The sequence below is a fragment of the Lucilia sericata genome, unplaced genomic scaffold (genome assembly GCF_015586225.1).
Source record: "Lucilia sericata isolate MDLA Ls3-8-SP2 unplaced genomic scaffold, ASM1558622v1 Contig000266F_arrow, whole genome shotgun sequence".
Lineage (NCBI taxonomy): Eukaryota > Metazoa > Arthropoda > Insecta > Diptera > Calliphoridae > Lucilia > Lucilia sericata.
This window is the reverse complement of record NW_023994291.1, coordinates 323,706-339,611: the sequence shown is the minus strand read 5'-3', so window position 1 is coordinate 339,611 and position 15,906 is coordinate 323,706. Positions and strand designations below refer to the sequence as shown.

At 31.9% G+C, this 15,906-nt stretch overlaps 2 protein-coding genes across 2 annotated transcripts in view; both read left to right on the top strand.

Moving 5' to 3' along the window:
- The window catches only part of LOC119602963 (sex peptide receptor), a 185,354-nt gene that overhangs the window by 133,157 nt on the left and 36,291 nt on the right, over positions 1 to 15,906 (top strand).
- On the top strand, positions 2,202 to 7,600 carry LOC119602962 (DNA ligase 1). The gene is made up of 2 exons (XM_037954793.1): positions 2,202 to 3,203; positions 5,713 to 7,600. The coding sequence occupies exons 1-2, from the start codon at positions 2,901 to 2,903 to the stop codon at positions 7,393 to 7,395; spliced, it is 1,986 nt and encodes a 661-aa protein (XP_037810721.1). The 5' UTR covers positions 2,202 to 2,900; the 3' UTR covers positions 7,396 to 7,600.

Sequence of the window (15,906 nt, the reverse complement as noted above, 5' to 3'; positions counted from 1 at the left end):
ACTTACTTACTTACTTACTTACTTACTTACTTACTTACTTACTTACTTACTTACTTACTTACTTACTTACTTACTTACTTACTTACTTACGTACTTACTTACTTACTTACTTACTTACTTACTTACTTACTTACTTACTTACTTACTTACTTACTTACTTACTTACTTACTTACTTACTTACTTACTTACTTACTTACTTACTTACTTACTTACTTACTTACTTACTTACTTACTTACTTACTTACTTACTTACTTACTTACTTACTTACTTACTTACTTACTTACTTACTTACTTACTTACTTACTTACTTACTTACTTACTTACTTACTTACTTACTTACTTACTTACTTACTTACTTACTTACTTACTTACTTACTTACTTACTTACTTACTTACTTACTTACTTACTTACTTACTTACTTACTTACTTACTTACTTACTTACTTACTTACTTACTTACTTACTTACTTACTTACTTACTTACTTACTTACTTACTTACTTACTTACTTACTTACTTACTTACTTACTTACTTACTTACTTACTTACTTACTTACTTACTTACTTACTTACTTACTTACTTACTTACTTACTTACTTACTTACTTACTTACTTACTTACTTACTTACTTACTTACTTACTTACTTACTTACTTACTTACTTACTTCTTACTTACTTACTTACTTACTTACTTACTTACTTACTCTTACTTACTTACTTACTTACTTCTTACTTACTTACTTACTTACTTACTTACTTACTTACTTACTTACTTACTTACTTACTTACTTACTTACTTACTTACTTACTTACTTACTTACTTACTTACTTCTTACTTACTTACTTACTTACTTACTTACTTACTTACTTACTTACTTACTTACTTACTTACTTACTTACCTTACTTACTTACTTACTTACTTACTTACTTACTTACTTACTTACTTACTTACTTACTTACTTACTTACTTACTTACTTACTTCTTATAAGTAGCTATACTCAAAAATTATAGAAATTACAAACTGAATGTCCAACCATATACCCTTTTCCCGAAGGTGAATGGTACAATAAGCTCTAACCTTAAATACCTAGTAATGTTTATATGATTTACGTTTGTGTAAATAGTTTTATTTTTATAGCGCAAACAAAACTCTCCTATATTCAAAATAACGTTTTATTAAAATGCTTTCTGTTGTTGTAAACAATGCTTTTGTATACAAAAATATAAATCAACCGCTGTATTGTTACCCCATAATACAGTTGTCTCTTTCAGGCACATACTTCTTTGAAGCAGAAGTAATGTTTGTATACGCTTACTCTTTTCTACTCTTTGTTTGAGTTGGGGTGGATGATGCTAGAGAGAAAATCTTGTTTGTAATGCCAACTGCGTGAAAAGTAAAGGAACTCGAATAAGTGGGTTGACGCTAAAAAAACGCTTAAATGTTATTTTAAGGTAGAAATAAGTTTTGCAAAGAAATATAACCACATCAATTAAATTGATTCATATTAAATATGCTAATAGGGTGTTACTTTTAACTCTGGCACCAATGACGATTTGTACTTTTTCGTTTTAATTGAGACTTTTTAAGTTTTCTTTAATATTGAATATAGAATCATTAAATTATGCATATAGTCTCGGAATAAATGAGAACCTATAAGTGGAGACTTGTTGGTACTTTTTCGTTCATCAAAAATTATTTTTGGAATTTTCTATAATATTGAACCTATAAACATAAAATTAAACATTCAGAGTCCAGAGTGAATGAAAAATCGCAAGGAAAGGATTTTTGGTACTTTTTCGTTCTTTAACTCGTACTTTATGAATCATAAGATTAAACATTCAGAGTCCAGAGTGAATGAATAGGGATTTTTTATCCTTCTGTATTCTGTTTATACGATTTATTTGAATTCTATTATTCAGATTTTTTAATAACATATTTTTTCCATTTGTGTGCGGTGTCAAATTTCCCTTTTATTGGGGATCGAACTCATGCCTGTATAATTTTCATTAATAATTAAAAACATATACATATCTTAACATTTGATCCGTGATTTTTGAAAAATATTCTAATTTTATGTTATAAAATGCTAAAATACTCCCACCAAATCTTTAAAGTAGAAAACTAACATAAAATACAAAAATCACCAAATTAGCATTACTATTCTTCAGCGAAACGAATAGATACATTCACAATAGCAGACGTCAATTATCAAATGAAATACATGTATTTCATGGATACAAGAACAAAAGGTGTACAGAAAAAAACTACTTTACTACAAACAAGAAAAATATATTTCCTAAAAATTAAATTAATAAATAAATAATTTTAAAATTATTATGAGTGCTAATGAAAAACGAAATACATAAATAACATAATAACAATGATATTTATAGTAAAAATGTGAAAAAACAAAAATTCTAGTGTTAAATCTGACAGACACAAGAAGAAAATTTTCTAACAAGAATACACAACCATCGGAATAAAAAAAAAAAAAACAAACAAATGAACAGAAAAAATGAAAATATTTTAAAAGTATAAACAAATTAAGACCCACCTAAAAGAACAGACAAAAGAACTATAAACAATATTAACATTGAAAAAAATAATATCTATAAGAATAGACTATAAAAAATCCATTAAATAAAGTAACTTTGAAGTACAATTTACTTACAGATACACACACACAACAACAATTTGTTTTAGTGCAAAAATTGTGATTTTTTCCATTGTGTATTAAAAGAGAGCCAGAGAGTTAGTGGCACCCTCTCTTTCTCTCTCACGCCATCACCCACTATTTAGTTAATAAATACATTAAATTCCTTTTAATCATTAAATAAATAAATAATATTAAACAATTAATTAAACAAAAAAAGATAAATAAATTAAAAATACCAAAATGGATGATGGTGAATTTAATTTATCGAATACTATTGGTATCGGTTTAAATATTGGCGAACAAATGTTATTGCCGGTCTCTAATGGTGAAGAAGAAGCACAATTAGCATTACACCAACAAGAACAACAGCAGCAGCAGCAACATATTCATGAACAGCAACAAGAACATCATCATCAACAAACACATTATACTTCCAATCTCAACATAGAGCATCAATCTTCGGAAAATGTCAATAATACACCGGAACCAACAACAACAAATGTCACTTGTCTTGACAATTCCATTGGAAACTTTTATCAAGAGGTAAGAAACTATTTTAGTATGTGAGCAATTAGTAGATTGATTAGAAAGATTATAGACTGGACTATAGTCTAGACTAGACTATAGACTACACTATAGACTAGACTATAGACTGGAGTATAGACTAGAATATAGACTAGACTATAGACTAGACTATAGACTAGACTATAGACTAGATTATAGACTAGACTATAGACTAGACTATAGACTAGACTATAGACTAGACTATAGGCTAGACTATAGACTAGACTATAGACTAGACTATGGACTAGACTATAGACTAGACTATAGACTAGACTATAGACTAGACTATAGACTAGACTAGACTATAGACTAGACTATAGACTAGACTATAGACTAGACTATAGACTAGACTATAGACTATAGACCAGACTATAGACTAGACTATAGACTAGACTATAGACTAGACTATGGACTAGACTAGACTATAGACTAGACTATAGACTAGACTATAGACTAGACTATCGACTAGACTATAGACTAGACTATAGACTAGACTATAGACTGACTATAGACCTAGACTATAGACTAGACTATAGACTCAGACTATAGACTAGACTATAGACTTAGACTATAGACTAACTATAGACTAGACTATAGACTAGACTATAGACTAGACTATAGACTAGACTATAGACTAGACTATAGACTAGACTATAGACTAGACTAAGACTAGACTATCGACTAGACTATAGACTAGACTATAGACTAGACTATAGACTAGACTATAGACTAGACTATAGACTAGACTATAGACTAGACTATAGACTAGACTATAGACTAGACTATAGACTAGACTATAGACTAGACTATAGACTAGACTATAGACTAGACTATAGACTAGACTATAGACTAGACTATAGACTAGACTATAGACTACTATAGACTAGACTATAGACTAGACTATAGACTAGACTATAGACTAGACTATAGACTAGACTATAGACTAGACTATAGACTAGACTATAGACTAGACTATAGGCTAGACTATAGACTAGATTATAGACTAGACTATAGACTAGACTATAGACTTGACTATAGACTAGACTATAGACTAGACTATAGACTAGACTATAGACTAGACTATAGACTAGACTATAGACTAGACTATAGACTAGACTATAGACTAGACTATAGACTAGACTATAGACTAGACTATAGACTAGACTATAGACTAGACTATAGACTAGACTATAGACTAGACTATAGACTAGACTATAGACTAGACTATAGACTAGACTATAGACTAGACTATAGACTAGACTATAGACTAGACTATAGACTAGACTATAGACTAGACTATAGACTAGACTATAGACTAGACTATAGACTAGACTATAGACTAGACTATAGACTAGACTATAGACTAGACTATAGACTAGACTATAGACTAGACTATAGACTAGACTATAGACTAGACTATAGACTAGACTATAGACTAGACTATAGACTAGACTATAGACTAGACTATAGACTAGACTATAGACTAGACTATAGACTAGACTATAGACTAGACTATAGACTAGACTATAGACTAGACTATAGACTAGACTAGACTAGACTATAGACTAGACTATAGACTAGACTATAGACTATAGACTAGACTATAGACTAGACTATAGACTATAGACTAGACTATAGACTAGACTATAGACTATAGACTAGACTATAGACTAGACTATAGACTAGACTATAGACTAGACTATAGACTAGACTATAGACTAGACTATATACTATAGTCTAGTTTAGTCTATATATAGTCTAGACTAGACTATATTCCAGACTATATACCAGACTAGACTATAGATTAGATTCTGCACTAGATTATAGATTAGACTAGACTATAGATTAGACTATGGGTTAGACTAGACGATAAATTAAACTATAGACTAAACTAAAGACTTGACTATAGACTAAATTTAACACTTGACAATAGACAATAGTCTGGTCTAGACAATAAACTATACTATAGACTAAACTATAAACTAGACATGACTAAAGACTAGACTATAGGCTAGTTAGTCTGTAGCCTAGATTTAGACTATATAAAAATGGATTTGAAAACTTTCCAATTTAAAAAAGCAATGTTTTCCAAGAAAAATGATTTTTTATGTAAAAATCCAAATTTGTGATCACTTTCATCGAAAATGGATTTTCATATAAAATCGATTGTATGTGAAAATCCTCCAAAATATGATCACTCAAATACTTCCCTTACAAATGATTTTTTACACGTAAATTGGCATTGTCTTTAATGAAAAAGAGTTTTTCAAAAATTGATTTCTATCTGAAAATAACTGAAATCGGTTCTATATCTTTAAATAATGATTCAGTTAAGAAAATAGGGAATTTCAGAGATCACATAAAGTTTCTATAAAAATGGATTTTCATATTAAGAACGTTAAATCGGTTGTAAATCCGTTACTGTTTTTTTTTTGTCTATATAAAAAGATGATCTTAAAAAAACATCTCAATTTTTTCACTTTTTCAGAGCACCGATCTTGAGAATTTAAACGCAAAACTGGCAGAAACAACGAAAATATTAGACTATACACCAGTAGAAAAGCCAACAGAGTTACTAACCTCGTTACAAAAAGAAAATCAGGAGAAAGCTGTTGCAGAGGAACTTGCAAACAAGGCATTAGAAGATGAAAATAAGAAAAAACAAGGTGATGAAAAAAATAAAGAAAATGACGAAGAAGAAGAAGAAGTTGAGGAAACAGAAGATAAAGATAAGGCTGACAAAGACAATGAGGAAGACGAGGATGAAGAAACTGTAGAAGATGTGGACGCAGAAGATGTTGAGGCAGAAGATGTGGAACCAGATGATGAAGAAATAGAAGAAGTGGAGGATGTGGAGGATGAAGTTGAAGAAGAAATCATACCCGATGAAGTAATAGTGCCAGAGAATTCAGTAGATAAAATAAAAGAATTAAAATCAGCTGATAAAGATGATGAGGAAGAGGAAGAGGGAGAGGAAGATGAGGAAGAAGAAGACAAAGACAAGGACGGAGAAGATAATGAAGAAAAAGATGAAAATGACGAAGACTCTCAGAATAATGAAGACGATGAGTCAGAAGAGCCCTCTAGTTCGCTGCGTGCCTCTAGAAGGCAGGAGGAAGAAGTTGATGAAAATCAATGTCGCGTATGTTGTGCTAAAGATAATTTAGTTAGTATTTTCAAAAAACTAGAAGAACGTACTGTGGCCGAAATGTTAATGACCATATGCCCCTCGGTATCTATAGCTATTAAAGACTTCTTGCCACAATACATTTGCAATACCTGCTGCGATAATGTGGCCATTGCCATAAAACTCAAAAACCAGTGTGAAACTACCGAAAAGGAATTGAGAAAGAAATTGTCCCGTCACAAGAATAAAATACGAAGACCGGTGGGTTATGTGGTCATTGATGCACCTCTCGATTCCGATCCTCCCACTGATGAAGAGCAAGCCAATGATGAAGAATTCAAAGTGTCAGATATAGCGAGTGTAACACCTAGTGAAGATTCGGAGACCTCTGATTTTAGCGACAGTAAGAAAAAGAAAACTAGAGGACGCAAACGCCGTAAATCGGCTGTGGTAACACCAACAGATGGTAAAAGATCAAAAAATAAAAGCAGATCCGATGATGACTCTTCAGATGAGAATGATGAAGATGGTGATCCTATTAAGCAGAAGCGCAAACGGTCTAGCAACTCTTCGCCAGAAAATTTCGCCTGCAATGAATGTGATCAAACTTTTTCACGCAAACAGTCACTGGTCCTACACAAAAGACAACATGTCTACGATCGAGGCGAACCCATTAAGTGTGAGGTGTGTGGCAAAAAGTTTAAAATCAAAGGAGCCTATCGCACTCACTTGGAAAAACATCGCGAAGAGAGGCGAACCAATAAGTGCAACCAGTGTTCCAGACGTTTCACTAATAGTTCCGATCTTAAACGTCACATAGCCGAGGAACACAGAGAAAAAACTATATTGCCTACATGCTCAAAATGTAATCGAACATTTTCTTCAGCCGGCCGTCTGCAGCGTCATAAACAGAATGTTTGTTCGGCAAGTGACTCGAGTAAATTTAAAAAATCCGAATCGCATGGTTTTGCTGTCGGTACTGATCTATTTAAGGCAGTCGCACCACTACAGACGACCTATTGGAGTGACAGCTTTTCCGATTAAGTGCTAGTTGGCGGCAACTGAAGTAGTTTGGTTTTACAAATGACATGATGTGTGAATAAAAAATGATGATGATGATGATGGTGATGAAAAATATTCTTTTTTTTATAGAAACTAACATTAATTTTACAGTATTGGCTTAAGTAATTATAAAAAGCTTTTTTCGAAATAAAAAAAAAAAACTCAGTAATTGAGATTTTGAATGCAAGATTTTCAAGTGTTTTTTTATTTTAAAGTCCATTTAAGGGTGATGGTAACCGACAAGTAGAGATTATTGGTGATAAATGGAAAGTATTATTTGCTTTTTGTTTGGAGTCTTGCTGTGCCAACCACTTGATTTGCACCATTATTAGGAAATATTGGTGCCTATTTTTAGCTTTCTACCTAAAGTATCTAAAAGTCCCCTTTTTGGGCCCTTTCAATCAGGCCGCTGAGGGTGTTATTTCTATGTTCAATATTATAAAAGATTAAAAAAAGTATCAGTTGATGGACAAAAAGTGCCAAAAACTTTACTCTAATAAATTTTCATTCCATCAGAATCCTATATGTCTGATTTTATATATCTAGGTTCAATATTTCAGAAAATTAAAAACACATTTTGCACTTTGACGAAAAAGTACCAGAAACTCCACTTTTCTAGATTTTTCTTTAATTTTATTTTTTTATATGTCTAGGTTCAGTTCAAAAAGTACAATTTGAAGAACAAAAAAGTACCTCTTACTTTTCAACATTATGGTAAACTCAAAAGGTACCAGTTAAAGAATGAAAAAGTACCAGAAAATTAGTACTTGCGTATTTAGTTTTTAAAATTTTTAAATAATTTTTTTATTTTTTTCCCATCCTTGCTTAATTTTTCACACACAATATTCCATCCCTGATTTGGGCAATATCAAAACAATAATAACACACAGCTTCAGACGTACAGTGTTGTTCTTGCTTTGTTTTGTTTTTATAATCAAGCAAACTGAAGCTGTATGTCTGATATAATCATTAAAGATTCGGATTTCGCAGATATCTGGGGTCTTCCTAAAGCTGATTTCAATATGCATACGGACAGACAGATCTTTTGTTCTATTTTTTCTTTTCTTAACCATCTTGAGCCATTTTCATTAACAAATATGTATATCTGATCAACAGAGTATATTTTTGGAAAAAAAAATTCCTCCAACTAGATCCTCTAACTAGTCCGAATTTAAGACAGGTTTTATATAATGTCGAAACAAGAATAGGCACTATAGAACACTGACCTTCGAGAGAACACGATCTCAGTTTACGCAGACACTTCAAATATATTACGGTTCTGCTTCGGGAATTTTATCCGATGAACTCTACTAGAGCGCAGACTGAAGTACCTTGGCACAGATCTCTTTCATGTATCTGTTAAAATTTTGATCTAATTATATAGAAGTAACAACATTCGCTCAGGCATCATAGATATAAAAAGTCCATCCTAAAGCTATCACAATGATCTGAGTGTTCTCGCTTAATTGCTAGCTCTACACAACCTAATCTGCCCTAGTTTCGATAAGGTTATGAGTCTAAGTGCTATCGGGTCAAAATCCTAGCTACCCTATCCAAGTCTATGAGCAATATTTTAATGTGCTACACTAGAAACAACAAAATCAATATGAGGAGCTAAGATATACTCGGTAATGGTGGTTTTAAACCCACCCCAATATAAACAAACCTTTACACACTAAATATACACATATACATACATATGTATATGAACATATATGTATATATACAAAGTCTATTAGACATTCGATATTACGTCTTGACTTCTGTGATGAATAAAACTTATTTAAATTTATGCAATAGCAAAATAAATTTCATGTCTTCCGCATGATTAAACAATGTCAACAGTTAAGTGTGAACAGCATAATTTAACAGTAGGAACGTCATTTATATAATTTAGAACGGAAGGATGAAAGTAGATATGTTGATTGTCGCTTGCAGGGAAACTGGAGTAAAACGTGATTTTTATATTTTATTTCATTATATCGCCAACAGGGGCGGTGGGGTTGTAAAATACAGTTTAGATTAGATATTTATGTTGTGGCAGAAATCAAAAGGTAAGGAAGTTTAGTTGAGAATGACCGATTTTTAATGGTGGATTTGTGTGTTCCGCAATATCCATTGTTTCATTATTTCAAGTGGCCGTATGAGAAAGAAACTCGAACGATTTAGCATTTACTAGGTTAACTTCCTCCAGTTCGCTACACTATATAGTAAGAATATTCACTCCTTTACAGTCGTTTATAACCGGGTGATGGAAGAGTATTAGGAATTTGATCAAGACTTCTGATCACAGTTTCCAACAATTTCCGAAATATATCTCTTAATATCAAAAATCTCTAAAAGATGAACAAATATTTCTTATAGTTTTTATTTTGCCCATTAAAAAGAAAAATTGGTCTTAGATTTACAAAAACGCACCACGTTTTTGAACTTAGCCAATATATAAGATCGGGTTCAGAGTAGCACTTTAACTTTTATACCAGCATAGCGTTTTTTAATCCAATTTTTTTTTATTTATTAATCAGTCCATATTTTTTCTGGTTTTATTCTGAAATCTTGAGAATTGAGAAACAATTTAACTCTAAAGGATTTAAAAGAAATTTTAAACCCTATATTTACATTGTATTACATACAGACATATGCATATTTTCAAATTCTTTGTATAAGATGTCTTTATTTGCTTTCCTCACGCAATCAGTTAATTGCAAATGGTGCATAACAATTAATTCCTTTAAATCTCCAGACCCTTTTATACACGTTCCAATTTGTATGCTATGACAAAAATATGTTGTTAAACTTGTAGTAATAGGAATCTCTGAGCAGATTAAATGTAATACATAACTTCTACATACCATGCATACGGATATACATACATATTTACTTGCTACCCAATTGACCATTTATTTAAAAAGCTTTAATAGACTATACGCTGGTTTGGATCAGTCTATAGATTTGTCTATAATCTGGCATGTAGACTAGACTATAGTTCGGACTATACTATAGTCTGGTCTATATACTAGTGTATAGACTATAGTCTGGTCTATAGACTAGTCTATAGACTATAGTCTGGTCTATAGACTAGTCTATAGAATATAGTCTGGACTATAGACTAGTCTATAGACTATAGTCTGGACTATAGACTAGTCTATAGACTATAGTCTGGACTATAGACTAGTCTATAGACTATAGTCTGGACTATAGACTAGTCTATAGACTATAGTCTGGACTACAGACTAGTCTATAGATTATAGTTTGGACTATAGACTAGTCTATAGACTATAGTCTGGACTATAGACTTGTCTATAGACAGGGCTATAGTCTGGTCTACAGTCTAGTCTATAGTCTAGTCTACAGTCTAGTCTATAGTCTAGTCTACAGTCTAGTCTAGTCTATAGTCTAGTCTATAGTATAGTCTATAGTCTAGTCTATAGTCTAGTCTATAGTCTAGTCTAGTCTATAGTCTAGTCTAGTCTATAGTCTAGTCTATAGTCTAGTCTATAGTCTAGTCTATAGTCTAGTCTATAGTCTAGTCTATAGTCTAGTCTATAGCCTAGTCTATAGTCTAGTCTATAGTCTAGTCTATAGTCTAGTCTATAGCCTAGTCTATAGCCTAGTCTATAGTCTAGTCTATAGTCTAGTCTATAGTCTAGTCTATAGTCTAGTCTATAGTCTAGTCTATAGTCTATAGTCTAGTATAGTCTAGTCTATAGTCTAGTCTATAGTCTAGTCTATAGTCTAGTCTATAGTCTAGTCTATAGTCTAGTCTATAGTCTAGTCTATAGTCTAGTCTATAGTCTAGTCTATAGTCTAGTCTATAGTTCTAGTCTATAGTCTAGTCTATAGTTTAGTCTATAGTCTAGTCTATAGTTTAGTCTATAGTCTAGTCTATAGTCTAGTATATAGTCTAGTCTATAGTCTAGTATATAGTCTAGTCTATAGTCTAGTCTATAGTCTAGTCTATAGTCTAGTCTATAGTCTAGTCTATAGTCTAGTCTATAGTCTAGTCTATAGTCTAGTCTATAGTCTAGTCTATAGTCTAGTCTATAGTCTAGTCTATAGTCTAGTCTATAGTCTAGTCTATAGTCTAGTCTATAGTCTAGTCTATAGTCTAGTCTATAGTCTAGTCTATAGTCTAGTCTATAGTCTAGTCTATAGTCTAGTCTATAGTCTAGTCTATAGTCTAGTCTATAGTCTAGTATATAGTCTAGTCTATAGTCTAGTCTATAGTCTAGTCTATAGTCTAGTCTATAGTCTAGTCTATAGTCTAGTCTATAGTCTAGTCTATAGTCTAGTCTATAGTCTAGTCTATAGTCTAGTCTATAGTCTAGTCTATAGTCTAGTCTATAGTCTAGTCTATAGTTAGTCTATAGTCTAGTCTATAGTCTAGTCTATAGTCTAGTATATAGTCTAGTCTATAGTCTAGTATATAGTCTAGTCTATAGTCTAGTCTATAGTCTAGTCTATAGTCTAGTCTATAGTCTAGTCTATAGTCGAGTCTTAGTCTAGTCTATAGTCTAGTCTATAGTCGAGTCTATAGTCTAGTCTATAGTCTAGTCTATAGTCGAGTCTATAGTCTAGTCTATAGTCTAGTCTATAGTCTAGTCTATAGTCTAGTCTATAGTCTAGTCTATAGTCTAGTCTATAGTCTAGTCTATAGTCTAGTCTATAGTCTAGTCTATAGTCTAGTCTATAGTCTAGTCTATAGTCTAGTCTATAGTCTAGTCTATAGTCTAGTCTATAGTCTAGTCTATAGTCTAGTCTATAGTCTAGTCTATAGTCTAGTCTATAGTCTAGTCTATAGTCTAGTCTATAGTCTAGGTCTATAGTCTAGTCTATAGTCTAGTCTATAGTCTAGTCTATAGTCTAGTCTATAGTCCTAGTCTATAGTCTAGTCTATAGTCTAGTCTATAGTCTAGTCTATAGTCTAGTCGATAGTCTAGTCTATAGTCTAGTCTATAGTCTAGTCTATAGTCTAGTCTATAGTCTAGTCTATAGTCTAGTCTATAGTCTAGTCTATAGTCTAGTCTATAGTCTAGTCTATAGTCTAGTCTATAGTCTAGTCTATAGTCTAGTCTATAGTCTAGTCTATAGTCTAGTCTATAGTCTAGTCTATAGTCTAGTCTATAGTCTAGTCTATAGTATAGTTCTGTCTATAGTCTAGTCTAAGTCTAGTCTATAGTCTAGTTCTATAGTCTAGTTCTATAGTCTAGTCTATAGTTAGTCTATAGTATAGTCTATAGTCTAGTCTATAGTTAGTCTATAGTCTAGTCTATAGTCTAGTCTATAGTCTAGTCTATAGTCTAGTCTAGTCTATAGCTAGTCTAAGTCTAGTCTATATTCGGTCTATGAGTTAGTCTATAGTCTAGTTCTATAGTTAGTCTAGTCTATCTATAGGTCTAGTCTATAGTCTAGTCTAGTTGCCATAGTATAGTCTAGTTATAGTCTAGTCTATTCTCATAGTCTTAGTCTAGTCTATAGTCTAGGTCATATTATAGTCTACAGTATAGTCTAGTGTAGTCCAGTCTATAGTCCAGTCTATAGTATAGTCTAGAGGCTAGCCTATAGCCTAGTCTTAGTCTGGTTTATAGTCAAGTCCTAAGACTAGTCTATAGTCAAGTCTATAGCATAGCCTATGATCTAGTTGATAGCCTAGTTTATGGTATATTCTTTTGTCTAATCTGTAGTCTAGTCTATAACCTAGTCTGTAGTCCAGTCCATAGTCTAAGCTTATAGTCTAGTCTGGTCTATAGTCTGGTCTATAGACTAGTCAATAGTCTGGTCTATAGTCTAGTCTATGGTCTAATCTAAAGACTGTTCAATAGTCAAGTCTAGTTAAAGATATAGTCAATGGTCTAGTCTGTCAATAACTTTTTGGCTAATTGGGTACTTACACTCATCGTAAGACACCTACTTCATTTTAATGATGTTGTTGCTGATATAGTTGTTGAGGCTGATGTTTCACTAGTACCAGTTTTGTTTTGTTTTTCATTTGCCCCCAATTGCTGACGACATTATTCCCTACCACTTGCCATAAACAATAACGACAATATACTGGCTGCTGCTGCTGCTGTTAGGCAAGTATCCATGAATGTTGGTTGTCATGTCTTGAAGGATAAAACGAAAAAATATGGTTGCAGTTTTCTAATGACTATACTTTATAGATTTTTTCCCTTTTTTTCCGCTTCGTACTACGTGTTCGTTTGGTCTTTGGTAGTCAGGTGCTAGAGTAAATTTAAATATCTGTCATGTGGAAACGAACTTAGAAGACGTACGGCGGTGGTGTATGATAAAGAAAAATTGTTTTTGACATTCAACTTCTTAAGTTCTAAGACTAACGCTAACACTTATCTTACAAAACGTAACTCGCAAGTACTTACGTTGTTGACAATTTTACAAAATGTATTAAAAACAATATTGTGGGTGTAGAAATTACATACATACATACATATGTACATAAGTAAGTAAGTGTGTAAATGTGACTGTGACTGTCACCGGCACAGTTTGTACATTTGCCACAGGGACAAATGTTCTTTTTATTCTTAGGCTTTTCAAAAGATATTCTATTTTTTATTGATTTTATTTATGTTGATTTGCTATTGTAGAGGTATAATAGTGGAAGATGTTAAGGAAGGTGTATCCCAGAGAAAAAAATAGGTTTGGAGCAGGCTTACGGTAATCGTGATGTTATTGTTACAAGAAATTCAATACTATTATGATCATTGTTGGTTATCATGATTGGTGCAAACGGTAAAGTATAGTCGAAGGGACACCGTTTTTACAGGACCACAACAGTCGGTAGATATACTAGAACCATCCTGCAGTGGGAAATCTAAATTTAAACAGGATGTAGTTGCCAAAGAATCTATTTCTTTTAGCGGCTATTGCTTGCTAGCTGGATTACCCTAATATTCTGTATATAGTCCTTTCCTAACATCTACTCACGTGCAAGTTTTGTTGTCATTTAATTTAATTTAGCTTGTGACACGTTAAAGATAATATTCTATTGGTGCGATTGAAAGGAATCTCTTAATGAGACAATAAATTTTAACCCATGGCAAAAAAAAAACTTTTATACCCTCAATATACAAAATGATATCTATAGATATAGATATTCACACCTCTAAAATAAATAAATACTTTCTTATTGTATTGAAAATTGAGATTTCAAAGGCAGTTGCCATTATTTATTATGTCTTCTGGTTTATTTTTCTTTTAAATTACACTGTTTATATTGGATTTAATTTAGTTTAAACGCTAATTTCCGGAAATTAAGTAGACATTAAAAAAATATGCACAAAAATGGTTATTTTCATAAATACAAAAAAAATTAAATGATTTAAGTTGTTCTTTATTTTCTCACTTGAGTTTAATTAAGCAAAAATAGAAGATGCAGAGTGAGAGAATTTCGAAAAAAAAGAGAAATAAATAAATTGTTAATTTCTAAACAGTTGATCTGTTTGTAATATATTGAAATATTGCTTCGGAGACACATTCTGTGTTCTCATTGAATTCTAATGGTTTCAGAACTCACAACACGATAAACTCCTTATAATGTAAATTAAATTAGAATGGCTTTAAAATACGTGTATAGCGATAATACCCATACCAAATTTCATGAGGACCGTTTAACAATTGACCCTAATCCTATGCATTATCTATATCTATCTATCTATCTATCTATCTATCTATCTATCTATCTATCTATCTATCTATCTATCTATCTATCTATCTATCTATCTATCATCTATCTATCTATCTATCTATCTATCTATCTATCTATCTATCTATCTATCTATCTATCTATCTATCTATCTATCTATCTATCTATCTATCTATCTATCTATCTATCTATCTATCTATCTATCTATCTATCTATCTATCTATCTATCTATCTATCTATCTATCTATCTATCTATCTATCTATCTATCTATCTATCTATCTATCTATCTATCTATCTATCTATCTATCTATCTATCTATCTATCTATCTATCTATCTATCTATCTATCTATCTATCTATCTATCTATCTATCTATCTATCTATCTATCTATCTATCTATCTATCTATCTATCTATCTATCTATCTATTAGTGAGTTGTTAGTTAGTTAGTTACTTAGTTAGTTAGTTAGTTAGTTAGTTAGTTAGTTAGTTAGTTAGTTAGTTAGTTAGTTAGTTAGTTAGTTTGTTCGTTAGTTAGTTAGTTCGTTCGTTTTTCGTTTTCGTTCGTTCGTTTTCGTTAGTTCGTTCGTTCGTTAGTTCGTTTGTTCGTTTGGTCGTTCGTTCGTTTCGTGTTCGTTCGTTCGTTCGTTCGTTTCGTTCGTTGTTCGTTCGTTCGTTTCGTTGTTCGTTCGTTCGTTCGTTCGTTCGTTCGTTAGTTCGTTCGTTTCGTTCGTTCGTTAGTTCTTTCGTTCGTTCGTTCTTTTTCGTTCGTTCGTTTTCGTTCGTTCGTTCGTCATCTGCTCCGCTGGGTCATATTTTCGAATCAAATTATA

What these genes read in the sequence shown, in the direction of transcription:
- LOC119602962 (XM_037954793.1), top strand. Translation starts at nt 2,901, where the DNA reads ATGGATGATGGTGAATTTAATTTATCGAATACTATTGGTATCGGTTTA. An exon ending in TTGGAAACTTTTATCAAGAG is followed by an intron (nt 3,204 to 5,712) that starts GTAAGAAACTAT and finishes TCACTTTTTCAG; the next exon opens with AGCACCGATCTTGAGAATTT.